General features: G+C 37.2%; 1 protein-coding gene across 2 annotated transcripts; it reads right to left on the bottom strand.

Moving 5' to 3' along the window:
• Positions 1-3,831: 3,831 nt before the first annotated feature.
• Positions 3,832-21,448, bottom strand: LOC137944038 (PI-PLC X domain-containing protein At5g67130-like). 2 transcript variants are annotated; one of them, XM_068789531.1, is made up of 10 exons: positions 21,071-21,448; positions 20,792-20,964; positions 20,562-20,675; positions 20,310-20,447; positions 20,123-20,221; positions 19,646-19,949; positions 19,311-19,534; positions 19,150-19,236; positions 18,692-19,066; positions 3,832-4,319 (listed from the first exon to the last, which is right to left on the bottom strand). In XM_068789531.1, the coding sequence occupies exons 2-9, from the start codon at positions 20,897-20,899 to the stop codon at positions 18,884-18,886; spliced, it is 1,257 nt and encodes a 418-aa protein (XP_068645632.1). In that variant the 5' UTR covers positions 20,900-20,964; positions 21,071-21,448; the 3' UTR covers positions 3,832-4,319; positions 18,692-18,883. The 2 variants fall into 2 exon arrangements, with proteins under 2 accessions (XP_068645632.1, XP_068645631.1); XM_068789530.1 differs by having other exon boundaries at positions 20,792-21,448.

The following is a 21,448-nucleotide window of genomic DNA, read 5'->3' as shown; positions in this document are numbered from 1 at the left end:
GAGCCAAGTTGTAGACATTCTCAACAAACCAGTCACTCATAAAGTCTTGTCCACCATCTGCAACAAGCTAGACATTTACGATGTTTTCTCACCCCCAGCTTGAGGGGGAATGTTACAATGTGGGAGCCACCATGGTTGCACAAGTTGGTGGGACCCACCATGAGGACGTGAGAAGCCAAGATGAGTCATCAAACAAGCTGGCAAGGGTTGGATGACGAGCTTGAATGAATTGGAAGAATTGAAGATCTAGTGGGACCCACAAAGATACCTCGAGCTGGTATCTTTGTCACATGAGCTGGAAGATCTAATGGGATCCATAAGAATATAGAACGAGCTGGCATCCTCAGCTTAGCCACACGTGAAGGATTAGAATTTGGGTAAGTCAGAATTTAAGTAAGTTAGAATTTGAGTAAGTTATAAATTGAGTTGAATTGTCTTTGGTAAAGTGTACATAAATTCTATCACTCCACTATAAATAGAGGAGCTTGTATTCATAATAAAATCATCAAAGCAAAGAGTTTTCTCCTCTCTCTCTCTCTCCTTCTTGGTTTTTTTCTTCCCTCTCTCACCTTGCTCTTAGGATCCCCACGTCAAAGGAATGCTCTAAGAAGATATGATCAAAGTCACTCATAGAAGGCTCCTTCTGAAGCAAGATTGAAGCTCATGAGCCAAGTTTTTTGTTTCTGATATTATTGATTTATGACACTGTTTTCGGATATTAGAAGATGATTTAGAGATGTGTTTATGAATGTCTTCATATTATAAGATTAAGGAAAAATATGCATCTTGAATTAGAAGAAGTTACTAAAGTAGTTTTGTCTGTTTGGAAATTTTTTTGACCGAGACCAATTTATATTGAGATTTTTTTTTATAATTCTGCGGGAACAAGATTCCCTGATAAAGAAGATTGGTATTGAGCCTATCATGAGTGATTACTCATTGAAATTTTAAGAATATGATTTCTTAACCTTTGTGCTATGCCTCTCCATTAACCGAGTTGGTTAAAAGACCTCTACTTGGTTTCTTTTTTATTAGTAGTTGACTGGAGAATTTTTAAGTGAATTGCTTATTATTGCTGAAGAAACCATGAGTCACAAGAATGATCTACTCAGAATTACTACAGTACCCTTGCGAGGGGTATCTAATTTCATGAGTTGCTCCAGATCGGTTCGTCGGTTTCTTCTATCAAAAGACCTTCTTGGTCACCTCACCAACCATGGACCACCTATTGATGAAGAAAATATTTTTTTTATAATAAGTGGCTCGAAAATGATACTTTGGTGATTAGTTGGTTAATTAATATCATGGATGAACTTGTCTCCAACAATGTTATTCACCTTGATACTGCTAAGCATATTTGGGAGACATGTGCTAAGCTATATTCTAGTCCTAATAATCTACATAGGCCATATGATCTTCTCCAAAAGATGTTGAATACTAAACAAGGAGAGAATATCTATGAATACTTGGCCCACTTTAGAGGCCTTCTTCAAGAGTAGAAATTAGTTATGCCAGTACCACAGATGTCTCGGTACAAGACAAGCAGAAAGAAGCACTAGTCACTACTATTTGTCTTGCAAATATTAAACCATAACTCAAAATTTCTAAGAGTCAACTTCTTAGCTCTTCTGCAGTTGCCACCTTTGATGATGTATGCGCCACACTTCTCCGTCTTCTTCCTCTAATACTTGGCTTGGGTTCATCTTCCAACAAATAAGAACTCCTTGGTTGCTTGCCTTGGATTCATTATTTGTTGACTGTTATCGACATGGGTTCATAAGTTGGAGATTTGATTTAGTGAGGAAAATAAAGCACATGATGACCCCAACTTCTACATTTTATCTTCCTCATTATATTTTTATCAGTTATAAATAGAGCTTAAGGGAGAGGGTATGGACACAAGTCCATAACCTTATTCTTCCTTCTTTTTTTCTTCCAACGTGTGTTCTTCTTCTTTTTCCATGATGTAATCTATGGAGTTTTGAAAATCAATACATGCCAAAATCTAAGCATCTCACCAAGGTTTGATTTGAAGATAGCATTTGTATCAGATGCCCCCCATGTATTCAAGATAACAAGAGTGTGTTAGGGTTACCTAGCGACCTCCATAAAGATGATTCCCTTGGACAAGTTTGGATGGGTTCACAAATTAATGCCTCAATTCAATCAATTTACTGGACCACCGATAAAAAAAATGACAACATGATTCCCGGAAGGTTGGTTAAGGATAGAAATTTATTACCCCTGACTCATGGGGAGGGTAGAATTAAGTGTAAACAAATTATAGTACGTGTTGTACTAGATCTAATATTTATTAATTCTTCTAAATCGAGGACCTTGGGCATTTTTGTATGCAGGAAAGTAATGGGAAAATCCACTTTTTTCCTAGAAAAAGTGGCTTTAAAACATTAGTCAACTTGGAAAGTTGGTGATGGGGAGGAGCTCACGAAGAATGTGAATCATCTTGTTTTTTAACAAAACAATAGAATGTGAAATTCCACCATTGGTTAGCTTCATGGGTTTGCATTGTGCTCCTTCATCATCCTTCAAATTCTCCTACTTCCTTCTTCTTCCATACTATTATTCCTCCTACCATTTTTTTTATTATTTAAAATTTTTAAATAGGTTGATTAAAATTTTTATGACTATTATAATCATACTAAATAATTGTGATTTTAATTCAAAAAAAATAAATTCATGCTATTTAATTCAAAATTTGTTTTTATCAAAATAAAATTAATCTAAGTATTATAAAAACTATTATATATCTAATTTTTATATTATTTTTATTTGAAAATTACACTTTTATTATTTTAAATTTTTTATAAATTACTTGAATCATATTTATATACTTGAAAATAATATTCTATATTTTATTAATTTAATTCATAATAAAAATTAAAAATTTTGTTTAAGAACCATATTATCGCTTTAAATAATTTGAAGTCATCGATTAATTAATTATTTTTATTAAATTTAATTAATTTAATTATATAGCATAAATGTGAATTCAATTCTAAACTATCCTTAAGATTCAAATTTATGTTATCAAATTAAAAAAAAAAATCTTATAACTAGATTAAGTCAATACCAGACTTATTTCAACTAATTAAAATATTTAAAATTTATAATGACTTATAATAGCATGAATACCCTCTCTTCTTAATTATTTGATAAAAAAAAATCTATTTTATTAATGAATTCATCTACACTTGTAATACTATTACACTTACATAAAAATCTACATTCTATTGTACTTTCTATAGGCCACACTAACATAAAAAAAAAAAAAATTCTGTAGGGAAAATAGATCACCCAAGAATTCACTTTCATTTTCTCTTCCTTGATTAATCTACTTTCTAAGCGCACTAATACACCCTTCCCCCCTAAAATCTAATACACCCAATCATGATGGTGGCTTTAGTTAATGATATGAACATAACTTGTTGTTGAAGGAGGGAAGATGGAAATATTGTATGGATCACTTAAAGAGTAGAAGAAAATGAAATTCATTGTAAAGTGATAAAAATGGTTTTTTATTTTTTGTGTTTATAATAAGTTTATCAGAAATTGATAATGAAAAAACTTTTTATTTCTAACTCTTTAAGGTTGAAATGGAGGATGATATCAGTGTCACCTCATCTCACTTAAACATTCTCTAGTGTAGATAGAGTTTTACTCTCATTTTATATATAAACAAAAGATTCACTCTCTTGAGAATACAACCCAAAATTTCCATGTTCATCAATGTGTTTACACAAAAAAAAAAATACTCTATAGGAACTTTCTCTCTCTCTCAACATTCTGTGCAGAAACAGGGCTTACCTGGAACCAAGATACTTAACTAGGCTGACCACTCGTGAAATCATTCAAAATTGTTACAAGATCGACAGCAACCTAAGAAGCACAGAATTTTCAGACAACATGGTAGATGGAACTGCCAGTGAACATCCATTACCAGTGAGTCTAAGTCCTGAAAATAGAATTAGACGGCCAAATGAATGAAAACAATTGGTAATCTACAATGGCCAGTCCCTACACTTCTTTTTCTACTCACTAACAAGACAGCATAGATAGCAATAAGGTTTGAACAGTCACAGATCAACCCCGATCAAAGTTTAGTAATGATCCAAATAAATTGGAGACACAAAAGAAGATATTCTAATGACATAAATTACATGGAATATCCAAAAAAACCACATACAGGATTAAGTGTCCACATGTCACCGACACACTGAAACGGATACTTACATCTCTACTACACGACCTTTTTCCTACCTTACCTTCTAAAAACATGTCACTATCCGCCTATTAAAAACCTGAAACAAGCAGGAAAACAGCAAAAGAAATGAGAATTCACAGATGGGAAAATGGAATTAGCATAAAAATTAAAATGAATGCTTAGTGAAGAAGGATAGAAAACACATAGATCATAAACATAAGCAGAGAAGAACATGTACCTATATGTACAGATCGGTCACAGAGGGCTAATGTTCTGGTTTATTTAGTTGTTATATATACTTAATTACTTTTTGCCCTTACTTTTAAGTGATTGATGGGCTTCTCAGTCTTTTTTTTCTTTTTTAACAATGTAATAAACTTGTTAGGGATCGAGCAGAAATTTACAACTCTAGATTGTCCTTTCTGTTTCTCTCACATTCTCTCTTTTTTCTTATTCTTTCTTTCTTCTTGTAATCTCTGTCTTTTATGAGTTTCCAAACCCCCCTCAAACTTACTTTTTGTTATCATTGCTTATGAAGCATAAAGATTAGGTCTTTCGTTTTGCCACTCCTCTAAGAATGATCAATCAATCATTGTCTCAATGATTGATCGTACATTTTAAAATCACTTCATTGTGTTCTGTCTGATCAATCGTTGTCACCATGATCAATCATAAATTTTAACATTAAACGGAGGTAGTAAATGAACACATGAACAAAAGAGATAAGATATGCAATAGTTAATGAATGATCAAGTTAAATGAGCACAAGGATCAATTTTGGGCCATATGCTATTCACAATGCTTGTTATGTTACAAACAAGATGCCACCTAGTGTCTTTGACCATGAAACACCTTTCCTAGTTCTATTTCTCATAAGAATCTGTTAAATTGGGTCTAAGGCCTTATCCCAAAATGACTACCCACTTAGGAAACTTTTTTTCCAACTAATAAACGCAAGATCTTTATACTCACTAATGTATTTGGGACTATCCTTAAGAGACCCCCCCCCCCCCCCCCCCCCCCCATGTAGGCACGTGGATAAGTTGGGTGGAGGCCCTCACGTGGTGGCACGTAGATAATTTGGGTGGATGCCCACTTATGAAAACCTTGCTCTGATACCATGTTAAATTGGGTCAAAGGCCCTATCCTAAAATGAATGGTCATCTTAAGAAACATCTTCTACCAACTAATAAACTCAAGATCATTAATCTCACTAATCCATGTAGGACTATTCCTTAACAGAATCCATTCTAGTTGCCTCTACATTTATTTGGATATGCCTCTTTTGTTCATTGTTCGTCTCTCAGAGGTAAAAAACTTGATCCCAGGCACTTAAAGGTATTCTCTTTGTGACACACCACGAATTTAAAAAGTTACATCCGCTACAATTCCAAACACAAAAAGTCATGTACTTCAGTTCATATAAAAAAAAAAAATTGTTTTGAAGATACTCCATTCAATAATTCCAATGAATCTCATTCACTTTCCAGATCATCTAAAATCTTGCCTAAGCCTATGGTGACTGTTAATCAAATGATTATGTCTCCTGCATTGGTGTATGTTCAGCGACACAAGCATCAAAATCAGCAATTGCCTACTCTAGAAACAAAGACACCAATGCTCAACCAACTGTCCCCCCCCACCATGAGTGACTTCTGATGACCCTGAAGAGGTGAGTCCATTCACATCCTTGAATCCTATTGTTTATGATACAATTATATGTCAATTGCTTTATAAACAATCCATCCATGATACAAAACAAAAAGCTAGCATTTCACACCGTATGTCCAATTTTGAGTCTACTCGCTATCCATCACAAGTTTATAACTTTTTCCTGTTTGTGAAGTCTTTGGTATCTATTTCACCGACAAACCAAGAGGCTCCACATCATTCAATCGGGAGAGAGCAACCATGTAAAAATAGATGAAAGTTACATATCAAAACCTTTTTTTTTTGCTGGTGGCAAATCTCAATTCAGCCAAGGTCCTTATCACTATTGTGTCAATTATGAGTGGTTCTTCCATCAATTGGATATTAAGAATGTAATTAGAGTTTTTTTTTTTTTTTTTGCGTGCGCATGTTCCATGGAGAATTTGGCTCAAGCGAAACAATCGGAGATTCAACTCCAAAGCTAGCACCCTGGACAACACGGCTTCTCGTGCCGTTGGCCTCATCTCGAGCTGGCTTCATACAAGGAAGGATTTCGCTACTCTATCAAGGGTTTCCCTTCGGGAAAATTGGAATTTGATCGCTCATATGTCGGGCCCCTGCAGAACTTCGAGTATGGCCATCTGGGATCCTCCCCCTTGCGACTGCATTAAGCTGAATTTTGATGGTAGTGCTATTGGATGTCCTGGGCCGGCTGGAGCAGGCGGTGTGTTCAGAGGTCACAATGGAGACCCTATTCTTTCTATACTAGTCCGGTGGGCATAACCGATTCTAATACTACTGAAGTTAGTGTTCTGCTGTTCGGCCTCCAAATCTTCAGGGACCGTCTCCATGACAAGTTAATCATTGAAGGCGACTTGAAGACTATTATTAGTTGGTGTTCCAAAGACAACTCCCTCCCTTAGCGCCACTGGCCCATCACAGATAGTATTGCTGACATTGTATCTTCTACTCATTGTAATTGGAACCTCATTCCTAGATCAGCCAACTCTTTGGCTGATAAATTGGCAAAATTCGGAACTTCCTAGCAATCTCTCATTGTTTGGGAAGGCTTCCCTCCTTTGTAAATTGCTCTTTTGAGTTTTTGTCTTAATAAAAATCAGTATCATTTAAAAAAAAAGAACGTAATTAGAGCTTTCAAGAAAATATAGAGTAGAAGAGACCAAGAGGCTTTTAGAACAGAAACAGTAGGTCGAGCTCAATTCTAATAAAACCTTAATTACTCACTTATATAATCACAGAGTTACCTCTCAGCTTCCTAGTTTGATGAATCTCTAATACAATAATAAATTATACTCCTGCAAGGAGTCTTATTCTCTGTTATACCTAAACACGACAAAGAGATACTCTTTGTTAAAGTTCGGTCAAACTCCATTCCAAAATGACTAGCAGAAGTTAGAAGGTCATTTCCTAACTACCATATGACTTTTCTTAATATTTACCTAAGTAGGACTATGCTCACTAACACTCTCCTTTACATCTAAACTTACACAAATAGATAACAGGCTTGATATGTAGACAACACAAACGGGTACAAACTAAATAGGGGCAGATCTAGCTTGAATACCATGTTAAAGTTAGGTCAAAGGACTATCCCAAATGACTAGTCAAATTTAACTGGTTTCCGAAGTAATAACCATATGTGTTTTCTTAACACTTACTTATGTGGGACTCTTCCCACTAACAATTTTATTCCCCCCTAAAGTTTCACGTGCAGATCATAGATACCAGCTTGCAACTGTCAAATGCCCAACTTGTTGTAGACAAATGATAACTGATACAGAAGTTTAGGCAAATAAACTTTCAAGCAGACACTAAAGAGACATGTTGTATACATATATTTGGCTTCTATAGTACACCTTGTTTGACAAAAAAAAAAAAAAATTCTTCACAAAGATTCTTATTGTGTATGGCTACTTGAGCTTTACAATTGCTACATAAATTCTTGGACCAAACTTTATCAACACCAGCACCTTTATACTGTAACTCCCCCCTCAATCTGGGAAACACATGACATGGAGTTCCAACTTGAACCAATAAATATAAGGGAACCATAATACAGAGCCTCAAATTGTTGTTAAAAAAACAAAACACAAGTTTCATTTCCCAAGAAATGAAAAGGCCCTCTTTTCATCCTTTAATTTTGTTCTTTTCGTTAGATGGAATTGCAGGATGATGGTAATCTATGGGACCTCACAAATTGACTGGAGTTGCTCTTCCTACTTTGAATGAAATTCTTACAGAGAAACAAATTGGACTCTTACAAGGAGTCTTCTTCCTTGATATCCTCAGCACTATAATGAGATGCTCCTTTTATTTTATGAGTATAGTCGAGCAAAAGTCTTTCTTAACGAAGGTTTAGAAGAAGAGGTGTATTAAAAACAACCACCTAGATTAGTAGTTGAGGGCAAGAAAGTACGTTACATAAACTCAACATGGTGATGATTCTTTTTTGGTTCAAAAGGAGTGTTGTGGATCACTCAGCATTTATGAAAAAGAACAATGATTCAGTACTAACAACTAATGGATATATATCTGTGGATGAGATTTATTCACTCTAGAAATAGTAGTTGGGTTACATCAATATTTCCAAACAAAGTATATGGGAGCTTTCTAAAAATTTTTTGGGAACTGAAGCGATGCAATATCAATTTGGTATACTTTTATTCCAATATAAGTATGTGTTACAAAGTCCACAATGACCACGTGAGGTGGCATGATGAGTCATCACACAAGCTAGAATCCTTATCACATGAATTGGAAGATTTGGCAATCTTTCTTGATTAATGTAATTGATTTATTTTCCCTTGATTGATGTAGATTTGAATAATCATGATTGATGTAATTAGGGATATTAAGGATCCTAACGTATCTCTTAAGTTTCCCCAAATATGTAATCGAAATAGTATAAATAGGGGTCTTGGTTCAAGGGTTCAATCAAGCTCTCCACTTCTTAACTCGTGGAAGAATCTCTCTCTAGCCTAAACTCTTTCTCTCTCTTTTCTCTTCTTTCCTCCCTACCCGAGCTCTCCCTCTCTCTTTGCTCTTTTTCTTCTCCCTCTCTCATCTTGCTCGAGGTTTCAATCAAGGGGTCCTAAATTCAACATGGTATTAAAGCTTCAAATTTAGGACTCCATGTTAAATTTAGGATCCCCAGGTCGAAAGAATGCTCTAAGAAGTTATGATCAAAGCTACTCATAGAAGGCTCTTTGTGAAGCAAGATTGCAGTTTGTGATATAAGTTTTTCATTCATGTTATTATTAATTCATGCTCTTGGTTTTCTGATTTTTAGAAGATGGTTCAGAGTTGATTTTATTATTGTCTTCATCTTATGAAATTATTGAGATTTATGCATCTCGGAATAGAAGAAGTTTACCAAGGCAGTTTTGTCGGTTTGCAAGTTATTGGCTGAAAAATCGTTTTATGTTGAGATTTTCTACATAAAAAGTTATAATTTTGTGGGAACAAGATTTCCTTGATGAAGAAAAATATTCTTGAGCCTATTATGAGTGGTTTTTTATCCATTGGATTTCAAAAATCTAATTACTTAGCTTCTATGCTAAGTTTCTCCATTAACCGAATTGTTTGAAGAACTCTACTCGGTTTTGTGATTTTTTGGAGAATTTTTTTAGAGCCACGAGTTGGCTGATTGTTCTTGGAAAATCAAGAATATAATATTGTGCTTTACATAAAAGGAATCAAGCACAAAATAAGTAAGCAAGTGGTCCTTGTAAAGTCTAGTTGACGCCAATCCATTTGAAGAAAGAATGTTGTTTTTGAAGATCTCGCAATATCTTCTTGATTAGGCCTGATTTGTTTGATTTTCAATCTGTTAAGGAATAGTCCCACATGGATTAGTGAGAACAAATATGTTAAGTTTATTAGTTGGGAAAAAGGTTTCCTAAGGTGACTAGTCATTTTGGGATCAGCTTTGGACCCAATTTAACATTGTATCAGAGCAAGTACTCGTATGTGGGCCTCTACCCAAATTATCCACGTGCCTACACGTGAGGGGGAGTGTTAAGGAATAGTCTCACATGGATTAGTGAGATCAAAGATCTTGAGTTTATTCGTTGGAAAAGAGGTTTCTTAAGTTGGTTAGTCATTTTGGGATGGGCCTTGGACCCAACTTCACACAATCAATCATATATTGCCTGATTTATGAGGAATTGAATCTAGACTGGTTTATCCCAAGCTGGAGTCAAATATATTTTTGGAATGATCTTGGAAAGATCTAATTCGAAATTTCTACCTTACTTGATCTCATGATTATTATTGATTTTTGCTATTCTCTACAAGGAAGACTAGAGAACTAATTATAGAAACTTTTGGCCAGCAAGTTAACTGGCCTAAGAGGGTTCCCTCCTTGCCTAAAGACTTGATAAGCTCGGGTTCTCCTCCCATCTACCCAAGCTAGCCTTGGCTGCACATGAATCTCCAAGCCACATACTTAGGCTACTTCAAATTTGAGTACATTATTACCCTTGAATTGCCTCTTATGGCTGAAGAATACATGGGTAGCAAGAATGATATTCTCAAGATTACTACCATACCCTTGCGAGGGATATCAAATTTCTTGAGTTGGTCCACATCGGTTTGACGGTTCCTTGTAACAAGGGACCTACTTAGCTCTCGGGTGTGCGGGGCCAGCTGGTTTTGGCGGAGTAATTCACGATGATCAAGCGAATCTTCTCTTCACTTATGCGGGTCCAATTGGAGTATCTGACTCTACTTGTGCGGAATTGCATGGTTTGTTCAACGGACTGAAGCTCTTCAAACAAAAAAAGGAGGGTGCTCTCTTGGTTGAAGGGGATTCTCAAGTCATTATAAACTGGTGCTCCAAGCCATCAAAACCTCCTTGGCGTCATTGGGAGATTTTTGATGAAATTTGTAATTTAACTTCTGGTTTACAATGCTTTTGGAAACATGTTCCAAGATCTGCTAATCACTTAGCCGATGCTCAAGCGAAAAAAGGCGTTACCCTCCAACATCTTGTTGTGGAGGAAATGTCTTTTTAGCTTCTACGTATGTAATTTTTCTTTTTAAATACATTCACACATCCTCTCAAAAAAAAGGGACCTACTTAGCCACCTCACCAAACTTGGGCCACCCATTGATGAAGAAAATGTTGCTTATGCTAAGCGGTTAAAAAATGACACTTTGGTAATTAGTTGGTTCATCAGCAACATGGAAGAAGATGTCTCCAACAATGTTATTCATCTCGACTCCACCAAACAAATTTGGGAGACATGTGCTATGTTGTACTCTAGCTCCGACAACTTACACAAACCATATGATATTCTCCAAAGAATGTTCAACACTAAACAAGGAGAAAATATTCATGAATATTTGGCTCGGTTTAGAGGCCTTCTTCAAGAATGGAAGCTAGTTCAGCCTACCTCTGCCGATGTCTCTGTCCAAGACAAGCAGAAGGAAGCCTTAGCCACTGCCATTTGCCTAGCAAACCTTAAGCCATATCTCAAAGTTGCTAAAAGTCAACTCCTTAGCGCCTCTGCTATTCCCACCTTTGATGATGTATGTGCCACATTACTCTGCATTCTAGACTCTTCTTTTCCTTCTCCTACTGAAGTGTCATCTGCTATGTACTCTAGGCATAGGGGAACATCAACCGATCGCGGCCAAGGCTGTGGAAGAAATTATAGAGGAGGACAAGGAAGAGGTGGAAGGAATGGTGTTTTGTCAGAACATACGACAGGGAATGCACCCATTGTGGAACATATGGCCACACTATAGATCAATGTTTTCAAATCCATGGCATACCGGACTGGGTTAAGGCTAATCAAGCCTCAGGAACTGATACAAAGGAGGACCAGTCTACCCCACCAACAAAAAAGAAAATTGTTACCATTGCTGAGTATGACTTATTTTAGAAAATGAAAACTCAGATGGTCTCTCCACCAAGTTCCTCCTCAACTGCTGCTGCCACCATTGCTTCAGGTATGCTCTCTGCCACTTCCTCTTCTTCATCCTGGATAATTGACTCAGGGGTCTCCGAGCATCTCACAGGTAACAAAAATCTACTCCACTCAATTTCTCCTCGTCTCTCGAATAAATTTGTTACCATAGTTGACGGCTCCCACACTAAAGTTCTCCAGAAATGATCCACTTTTGTTACACCATCACTTCCACTCACATATATTCTTTTTGTTCCTACCTTTCCCTTGAATCTTTTATCTGTTAGTCAACTAACACAATATTTCAATTGCTCAATTACCTTCCCACCCACTTCATGTGTGTTTGAAGATCTTACAATGAAGCAGGTGATTGGTGGAGTCCGTGAATAAGGGGGTCTCTACTACCTGGACGTGCCTCAAATAAATGTCATCTCAACCAAGGAAACTGAGACAAGTATATGGCACAATCGGTTGGAAAATCCATCCGCACAATTTCTTCATCTTCTTTTTCCTACCTTTAAGGATATGTCACATTTAAATTGTGAACTGTGTCAACTAAGCAAACATCAGAGGACCACATACTCACCTTGTCCAGAACTTAAAAAGTGTTGCTCCTTTTTCGTAGATCCACACAGATGTATGGGGACCCTTGAACATCTCAAACATTTCCCGAGTCAAGTACTTATTACATTTATTGATGATTTTACTCGTACCACATGGCTATTTCTTTTTAATGAGCAATCTGCAATACCATCCATATTTAAATCCTTTCAAGCTATGGTTGTCACTCAATTTGGTCAGAAAATCAAAGTACTTAGGTTTGATAATGCCAAAGAATATACTTCCAGAGATCTTGACTATTTTTGTCAAGAGAATGGCATTATCCATCAAACATCTTGTGCTTACACCCCCCAACAGAATGGAGCAGCAAAACGGAAGAACCATCACCTTCTTGAGGTAGCTCGCAGCTTATTTTATACCATGAAAGTCCTATACTTTTATTGGCCGCATGTCATCTTTTTTGCATGTTTTCTTATAAATAGGCTACCCTCTTCTATTCTCGGTCATAAATCCCCATATTCCTTATTGTTTCCACATGATGATCCTTTTTCGCTTCTCTTGAAAGTCTTCGGTTGTACATGCTTTGTTCATATTACCTCCCCACAATATAGTAAACTTGATTCAAAATCTGTCAAGTGTATCTTCTTAGGATACTCTCGCACACAGAAGGGTTATATTTGCTACAATCCCACTCTCCAAAGGTTACTTGTGTCCAGGGATGTAGCTTTTTTTTAAGACTCTTCATACTACTCTGATAATGCTCCTCTAGGTCTCTCTTTTGTACCAACCTCTCCTCGACCAGTTGTGCCCCCATGCTACGGGAATTGTTCAATACCCTGAAGCGTTGGCTGACACCAGACCTGGAGTTTGCGGATCCCATCGAGGTAGTCCATCTTCTTCTGTTCCTTTTGGACCACAATATGATACTTGACCCATTGCCTTAAGAAAAGAACCCAAAACTTGCACTAGGCCTTCTACTTCTCACCCCATATCCAATTTTGTGTCTCACCATCGTTTATCCTCTTCATGTTCTTAATTTCTTATGTCTATATCCTCCATCTCAGTCCCACAGTCCTATCAAGAGGCTCTGAAACATCCAGGATGGAAGGCAACAATGGACAAAGAAATGCAAGCACTCTATGAGAATCAGACATGTGCTCTAGTTCCTCTTCCATCAGAAAAAAACAAAAACATGTCAGTTGTAAGTAGATCTTTACAGTTAAACACAATCAAGATGGGTCAATTGCTCGCTTTAGGCGCGCCTCATTGTCAAAGGCTATACGCAATGTTATGGGATCGAGTATGAGGAAACATTCTCTCCGATGGCCAAAATGAACTCGGTATATATTTTATAATCTCTTGCTACTAATTTCTCTTGGCCAGTCTATCAGCTTGATGTGAAGAATATTTTCTCAATGGGGATATAAAGGAAGAAATTTATATGCAACAAACATCGGGATTTGTGGTTGAGGGGGAGTCAGTATGTCGATTAAAGAAATACCTTTATGGTCTGAAACAGTCTCCTCGTGCATGGTTTGATAAATTTAGCCCAAGTACTCATATGGGCCGGATTTCACAGATGTTTTGTAGATCAATCCGTGTTTCTTAAAGACACCTAAAGGCAAAGTAATTTTGGCTGTCTATGTTGATGATATTGTCTTAACTGATAGTGATCCTGAGGGCATTCAGGAACCAAGGAAAAGATATGTGAAGAATTCAAGACAAAAGATCTTAGACTACTTAAATACTTTCTGGGTATTGAAATACTACAGTCCAAACATGGGATTATACTATCTCAAAGGAAGTATGTCCTTAATCTACTGGAGAAGACAAGAATGATGGGGTGTAGACCAGTAGAAATCCCTATGGATTCCAATACAAAATTATCTGTAGGCACTGGAGAAGATGTGGATATCAGAAAATATCAAAGATTTGTGGGGAAACTCATTTATCTTTGTGTAACAAGGCCGGATATATCATATGTAGTAAGTGCAGTGAGTCAATACATGCACAAACCACAACTTTTTGGCAAACACTAGAATAATATTGCGATATTTGAAAGGAGCTCCAGGAAGAGGACTTCTCTATAAGAACCATGATACTTCAACATAGAAGGCTTCTCAGATGCAGACTGGGCCGGATCCCCGGATGATAGAAAATCTACTTCGGGATATTGTACAATGGTTGGAGGGAACTTAGTTACATAGAGAAGCAAGAAGCAGAATGTAGTTTCAAGGTCTAATGCAGAAGCAGAATACAGGGCCATGACACACAGTTAGTGAGCTTCTATGGATCAGATCCCTTCTCACTGAACTGGGATTCTATAAAAAAAAAAACTATGGATCTACATTGCAATAATTAGGCGGCAATACATATCACCTCAAATCAAGTCTTCCATGAGAGAACAAAGCACATTGAGAGAGACTGCCATTTCATATGAGAGAAATTTCAAGCCGGCATATTATCTCTCAAACATATCTTCTCACAAGGGTAAGTTGCAGACATTCTCACGAAACCAGTCACTCATAAGATCTTGTCCACCATCTGCAACAAGTTGGGCATTTACGATATTTTCTCACCCCCAACTTGAGGGGGAGTGTTACAAGGTGGGACACACCATGTCCACACAAGGTGGCATGATGAGTAACTACGTGAGGTGGCATGATGAGTCATCACATGAACTGGAATCCTTATCTCATGAGTTGGAAGATTTGGCAATCTTCCTTGATTAATGTAATTGATTTATCTTCCCTTGATTGATGTAGATTTGGATAATCATGATTGATGTAATTAAGGATATTAGGGATCCTAACTTATCTCTTAAGTTTCCCCAAATATGTAATCGAAATAGTATAAATAGGGATCTTGTTTGAAGGATTCAATAAAACTCTCCACTTCTCAACTCGTGGAAGAATCTCTCTCTAGCCTAAACTTTTTCTCTCTCTTTTCGCTTCTCTCCTCTCTACCCGAGCTCTCTCTCTCTCTCTTTGCTCTTTTTCTTCTCCCTCTCTCATCTTGCTCGAGGTTTCAATCATGGGGTCCTAAATTCAACAGTAAGTATTTGACTATTGCAAGAAACAGCAGCGTTGGTACGTCACCTAGCCAATACACCTATTTTTTATCGAGAGTTTCTCCCATCAATATTTTGATGAAAAAAAAAAACTTAATCGAGCTAATAATTTTAAATTTAGCATTCCAGAGGTTTTTCCTTCAAAAGACAAAAATCAAAGGCTTTGCAAAAGACTCGGCATACACATCTCAAGACCCCAAGATCCATCAATGTGTCAAGTCATCTTGAAGAAACACCCACAAGTGAAGAAATGAAGAATAAAAGTTTAGAGTCCAAAGTGTCTAGAAAATCTCAAGAATTCTATCCATGTAAGAGAGCAGCACCAAATCATCAAAATTGAGGTACAAATGAACTTTTTGAAGCTATAGGGCATATTACATTCAAAGCATTTTTACCGATGCATATCCAACTTTTAAACATGTTACAATCACTTAGGATAAATTTTTATCATGCTTTGAAGCTTAGATTAGAAATCTGACTTTAGTGCACTGGCTGCAAACATAAAGCATGATCCATCGATCAGGATGATTGATCGAGATATTCAATAGATCATTTCGGATATCGTCCAATAGAGAAGAAATCAGATATTCAAATTTTAGGCAGTTTACATATCTTTTGTATTCCAGATTTCTAGATACTTAAAAATGGATAGGATTTGGATGGTGCTATATCCAGTCCAAATGTGGTCCATTTACACTACTAGTTTTACCCTTATAGACAAAAATAAAAAATAAAATAAGGATTATCAAGATTATAAGCCCCAATCAATGGTTTTCATTGAATCAAGGGCATAGGACTGTCATGAAAGATAAGCTGGACACTTAAATCATAACTCTTAACCATGTGGGACCATGTTAGATGGTGGATCCTACTATTTGAAATGGAAGACACATGGACATATATGCAAAGGTAATGCGTCACATTATAAAGGAAAAAACGCATGACTTAACATGTGGAAGCATATTAACCACACAAGTCTAATCAATCAATGGCTTGTCACGTGGCACATTATCCATGGATTAGAAATAGTAAAAGATGAGACAAATCAACTGGAGGAGAAATAAGAATTTGGTTTAACCACCCAACCTTGGCCTATAAATAGAGGTCATTCTCCAGGAAAGGTGGGAAGGAGACAAGCTTTGCAAAAGTCGTTGGAACTCCGAATCGCCAAAAAACACCAAAAACTCTACCAAAATTCTCTCAAAGCTTGCAACAAGCAAAGATTTTTGTTGCAACTCTGTCAAAGTTCCATTACGAAACATGCAATCAGCAACCATAATGTTGCTACTCTACCATAGCTCCTTGGATCATCAAACATTTACGAGAACATAAGTTCCCTCATCACATGTCACGTGGGGCTAGCAACAAGTTCTAACTACTTGCCAATCAAGGAGACTCAAATCCAGCCATTCATTCTGTTAAGGAATAGTTCCACATAGATTAGTGAGTACAAAGATCTTGAGTCTATTAGTTGGAAAAAAGATTTCTGAAGGTGGCTAGTCATTTTGGGATAGGCCTTGACCCAATTTAACATGGTATCACAGCAGGTACTCATATGTGGGCCTACACCTAAATTATCCACTTGTAAAGCCACAAAAGAGCGCCTACACATGAGGGAAAGTGTTAGGGAATAATCCCACATAGATTAATGAGTACAAAGATCTTGAGTTTATTAGTTGGAAAAAAGGTTTCCTAAGGTGGCTAGTCATTTTGGGATGGGCCTTGACCAAACTTAACACATTCAATTGCAGAACTAGCAAAGAAAATTCACAAAGATCGAATCAGATGACCAAATTCAGACATAGAACCCTACACACTTCATATTAGTAAATTCTTTATTGTTACGATCACACCCCTTTTCGTGGACCGGTTTACACATCCACAACCCTCATTTAAGTTATCAAGTGAGGGCCTTTTAGTCATTTTTGTAACGTTAACATATTATAAAGACTAAGGATTGCACAGCTAACTGTACGCTCGTAATAGCTCTGTTCTATCTCAGAGTTATTTCCTTCTTTCCTTTTCTCTCATCTGTTGCTCCCTTTTAGTTCAACGATTCCATCTAAACACATTCTGTGCATTAGGGAAATGGGACCGAAGAATTCTAATAACTAAATTGTTAGCACAGCTGCTGGGCATGGTCTAAAATTTAAATTGCCTGAAGCTCTCAAACCAAGTTGGCATGTTTCTACATAAATCATGCATTTGATAAATATACACAGAGAGTAAAGCAACGGAAGGCTACGTGACACAGGAATGGGCAATGATGGATTACGTAAAATTCATTTAGCAGAAAAAACAGGCCCAATGGTGTGATTCCCTTTCATCTGAACTATTTTCTTTAGTTTCTCAAATTCTTATAAGAATTAAAAAAGACTTACAATATCCAAGTTGGAGAAATGAAAACATATATTTAAAAATAGAGAAACCGCAGGCAGGGACCTGGCAGTGTTCTTAAAGCATATTATGTACGCAGAGCAGGAAGGAAATCTACAACAAGGACGGTTTTTAGGGGAAAACAAGAAGGGCACAGGGAAGTGATGGATCAAGGTCTAATTTCATGGGAACCTAACCCCAGTGTCAGGTAGCAGAAGCACAAAAAAAGCCAGTATGGATAAATTGCTCTCCAAGCTTGTTAGTCATTCCCAATAACAGGCTCAATCAGATATATTTGTGCCAAACTTGGCAGTTAGTATATCTCTTGAATTTTTCCTTTTCTTTAATGAAATATTTTGATTGGTCCAAACAGCACTTGACAAGAACTTGTTTGTAAAGCAGCTTTAATTACAAAATTTTCAAATATGTAGCAATTTAAAATCTCAATCAATGCAAACAGTATTTATAGTCCACTCACTGAAGAGTGAGTGAGACAATCTAATGTCCTTGCAATGGGTCAAGAACCTCGTAGCACCCTTCCATGAAGGACTACACCTACCCAGAAGCTAATTTACTGAAATGAATATCAAATTACACATTTTTCTTCCCTAGAAACCCTTTGTACAGCAGATATTTCAGTCTAAGGTCTTGGACACAATTAAATGTAATTTAAATAGAGCACATTCATGATCAACAACTTGGTTATGGTAAATACATAAACAGTTTAATTATCAGGTAATTCTAAACCACAAACCCACAAGCATCAAAGCACAAGGATCTAAAATAACATAAATCCTGTACAGAGACATCCACAGGGCATTTAAACTAACAGATGGCACAAGAAGATCAACTAGAAATCAGAATTGTAAAGAAACTAACCTCAAGAAATGATGCATTTTGCAGCATTTGAAGTGATAAAAGTCCTCACGCATGCCTTTGCCAAAATAAGCAGTTGACATGTTGTCCATCCAACTGCCTTTTCAAAATGAGGCAAGACAAAATTATGTAACATAAACCATTGCAGAAGAAAATCCTTTTCATCTTAAATTATCTTCTGCAATAGACTAGCCATTATAACAGATGCAACACCACAAATGAGAGACAGAAGAAAAGCAATAGATTTGAAAAGTGAAGTTTTGGAACAGATGCCACAAATTGTACAGTTCCAGAATAGTTCCTCTCATCCCCAGTACCCACTGGAGGAGGTCTATTGAGGTCACCCATGCTTTTACAAGTTCCTGCTGGCGCCCCTGCCTGCATCAATCATGAGTTACAACAGAAGTTGAGTTAGAAACTATGCAGTCAAAGAGACAAATATCCACACAATGTCGACCCACCTGGCATGCAGTGACAGTGTTACATCCACACAATGTTTGGCCATTCATTCTGTCTATAGCCCCAAAGGCACCCACACCTTCACTCCTCTGCAAAACATCAAACAGTCAAGGAATTTGATTTGTTTTTTATGTCACTGCAGCAAGAGAGAATAGTTTAATACCATGTAAAAGTTCACAGCCAGAAAGTTAGGCATTCTATTTCCAGCTGTTTTGAAACAGGTCTCTACCATTGCAGCTAAGCTAGCAGAATTTTCTTTGCAAGCTTCACTTTCAGTTGGCAACGTGGGGAAGTAATTTTGTAAAAACAAAGCCGAATTTTTTGATTGGAGTGATTGAGATTCTTTTCTGTTAGGGCATGATCCTTGAACAACTCCAGGGTCTCCCGCTGCCAAAAACATTTAAGAGTAACCAACAATCAGTTCCTGTTATTTATTACATGTAAAAACTATTCAACATAACCTATAGTCGAAGCACTCCATGGCTACAATGAACTTACGTTCATTTTCAACCATATATCTCCACTGGTATGCAATTCCTTCGTCGGCTTCTTTTGATGCAACTGAAGTGAAAACCAGAAGTCGCTGATTTTTTTCTATCATATCTGTGACAGTGGGCCAGTCTCTGCCATTTGTTGGCATTTGAGAGACTGGAAACCAGTATGTCATGAGGCCGGCATTCGTGAACAGATTAGTTAAGCCTTTGGTAGTGTGGACATAGTCTTCAATGATTATAGTTATGATTTCTGATGGGTTTTCTGTCAAAAATACCTCAATTTCCTTTAAAGTATTAATGGCAGGTTCCTATCAACAGATGCAACAACTCACAGTAAGCATTTCGGATCTCATCATGAACAGTGCGCTCACAAATGGAAATGGGAATCAAAGAATAGGAGATAAATGCAGTAATTTCGTGTTGCGGGAATCTTAATTAGTCATCACTTAAATGTAATGCTCATGGTGAAATCGCCACTCACAAAAGCTGTTATGTTATAACACTGCCCCTTAAACGAATGACACAACCAGATGTCGTCTTCGAAGTCATACATATCCAGCATCAACCCCCTCACACCGTTCTAAGAAAACCATTAAAACGATCAGGAACAGAAAAGGAACGGAGGGATAAAAACGCAATTTAGTTCAACTACAAATTTAACAACGCACCCTCAACTGATTTGTAACAGAATCTTCCTGATTGTAAAACGTGATCCTGGGGACCCCTGTAAGAGATGGCGCATCCACAATTGAGAACGAATTGTGCGTCACCAGCCATGAGTATTTGTTAAAGGGGAGTCCGTTTACCTGCACACAATATGCCCACACTGAATTCTACAGCATAAGAAAAAAAAAATCAAAAGTAAAAGATTTCCTAAAATAAAGATCTTAAACTGAGGACTTAAAGAAGATGGAACATACTAATGATGTGGGTTGAATCGCCTGGCCTCGAATGCAAGTGGGTTGACTCTTCCCGGCTGAGGGGCAGTTCCCGCAGTACAGACCCGCGCTACAGTCGATAGCAGACGAGCAGGTCTCCAGAAACAACAAAATATATCTTTTAAGTTTTTTTCTTTTTTTTCCCTCACATGCTAAACATATGATGAACTCCAAGTAACAACGTCAAATTGAAAGAGAATAGAAGAAGTCACCTGGCAATTCCCACTGGAGAGTAAGGCCGAAATTAGAGAAAGTAAAAGACACCCATGTGTAGGAATGATCCATTGTCTCTGTTTTACACAGAGACGCAGCCTAGACATGGGTAAGAATTGTGTTCTCAACGAGATAAGGGAGAAAGAGCGAACTAGAGAGGACGAAGCAGGTTCTGTTGGTCAGAGTGGAACAAATGCGGTTAGTCAGCAGGCAAGTGAGCGAAGCCTAGACATGGGTAAGAATTGTGTTCTCAACAAGATAAGGGAGAAAGAACGAACTAGAGAGAACGAAGCAGGTTCTGTTGGTCAGAGTGGAACAAATGCGGTTAGTCAGCAGGCAGGTGAGGAGAGCTGAACTGCAACTTTACTTTTGCTTTTTGCTCTTTCCTTCGATTTTTTTTCCCCTTCTTTTTTTTCTCTCCAACCTCCACTGTCCCGTTTCCAGAAGACTGCCAATCCTGGGATTAGATTCAAATTCTAGACACAGACAAGCATTATGCATTTCTTAAACAGGTGGCTCAAGCATATCCGTAGTCTCTGCCATGAGATTACCCAATTGATGTTATTCCAGCTTATCGCTAAAAAGAGTCCTAGGCAGAAGCACAAAATCAGAATGGTCACGCCATTCGCAGCTGGGATGATGAGATTGGGACTAAT

This window comes from Aristolochia californica, unplaced genomic scaffold (genome assembly GCF_029961685.1).
Source record: "Aristolochia californica isolate CCGP_79_NKW_82.1479 unplaced genomic scaffold, dmAriCali1.0.hap1 SCAF_11, whole genome shotgun sequence".
Lineage (NCBI taxonomy): Eukaryota > Viridiplantae > Streptophyta > Magnoliopsida > Piperales > Aristolochiaceae > Aristolochia > Aristolochia californica.
The sequence above is the reverse complement of the archived record's forward strand: the minus strand, read 5'-3'. Positions and strand labels throughout refer to the sequence as shown.